The 478-nt window shown below is 63.8% G+C and overlaps 1 protein-coding gene across 1 annotated transcript in view; it reads right to left on the minus strand.

Annotated features, from left to right (window-relative positions):
* Nucleotides 1-128: 128 nt before the first annotated feature.
* LOC104628348 (actin-binding LIM protein 3-like) overlaps nt 129-478 on the minus strand; it is a gene marked incomplete at both ends in the record, with an annotated part of 20,351 nt that continues 20,001 nt past the window's right edge. The window contains one exon of the mRNA XM_010296897.1: nt 129-227. Within this exon, the coding sequence (XP_010295199.1) occupies nt 129-227 (99 nt within the window). The remainder of the gene's footprint in view (nt 228-478) is intronic.

Genomic DNA, 478 nt, shown 5'->3' on the forward strand with positions numbered 1-478 from the left:
GGTAGATCCTGCTGCCAGCTGGCTCTAGGCAGGCGGCGGAGCTACGCATGCGACACAGGGGGGACGGCACATGCGGGCATGCCACAGACACGGCACTTCCCCGGGGACCGGGGCGCTCCAGAGCCTACCTGGGATGTGGAAATGCTTGGGCGCTTGGTAAGAGGTTGGAGTGGAGGACCTCACATCTAACTGGCTATAGTAGGGGGAGCTGCGCCCGCTCTCGGTGCCTACGCGGTGCCGAGCAGAAGCAGCCGTAAGTGACCGAGGGAGAGAACAAGAGGCAGAAGAAAACGGGTGTTAAATGCAGCGGTGTTAGAAGAGCGGGGAGCGACCCACGTGGTGGCGGTGATGGGGACGTGCACCAGGCCGTGGTCCAGGATGGGGCGTGATGGAGCAGGGGGAGATTTCCCGCATCTCCGGAGGCAAGCGGGATGCAGAGGAAATCCTGTGTGCGGGTGCTGTTCCGGGGCAGCAGGCG

This window comes from Phaethon lepturus, unplaced genomic scaffold (genome assembly GCF_000687285.1).
Source record: "Phaethon lepturus isolate BGI_N335 unplaced genomic scaffold, ASM68728v1 scaffold30391, whole genome shotgun sequence".
Lineage (NCBI taxonomy): Eukaryota > Metazoa > Chordata > Aves > Phaethontiformes > Phaethontidae > Phaethon > Phaethon lepturus.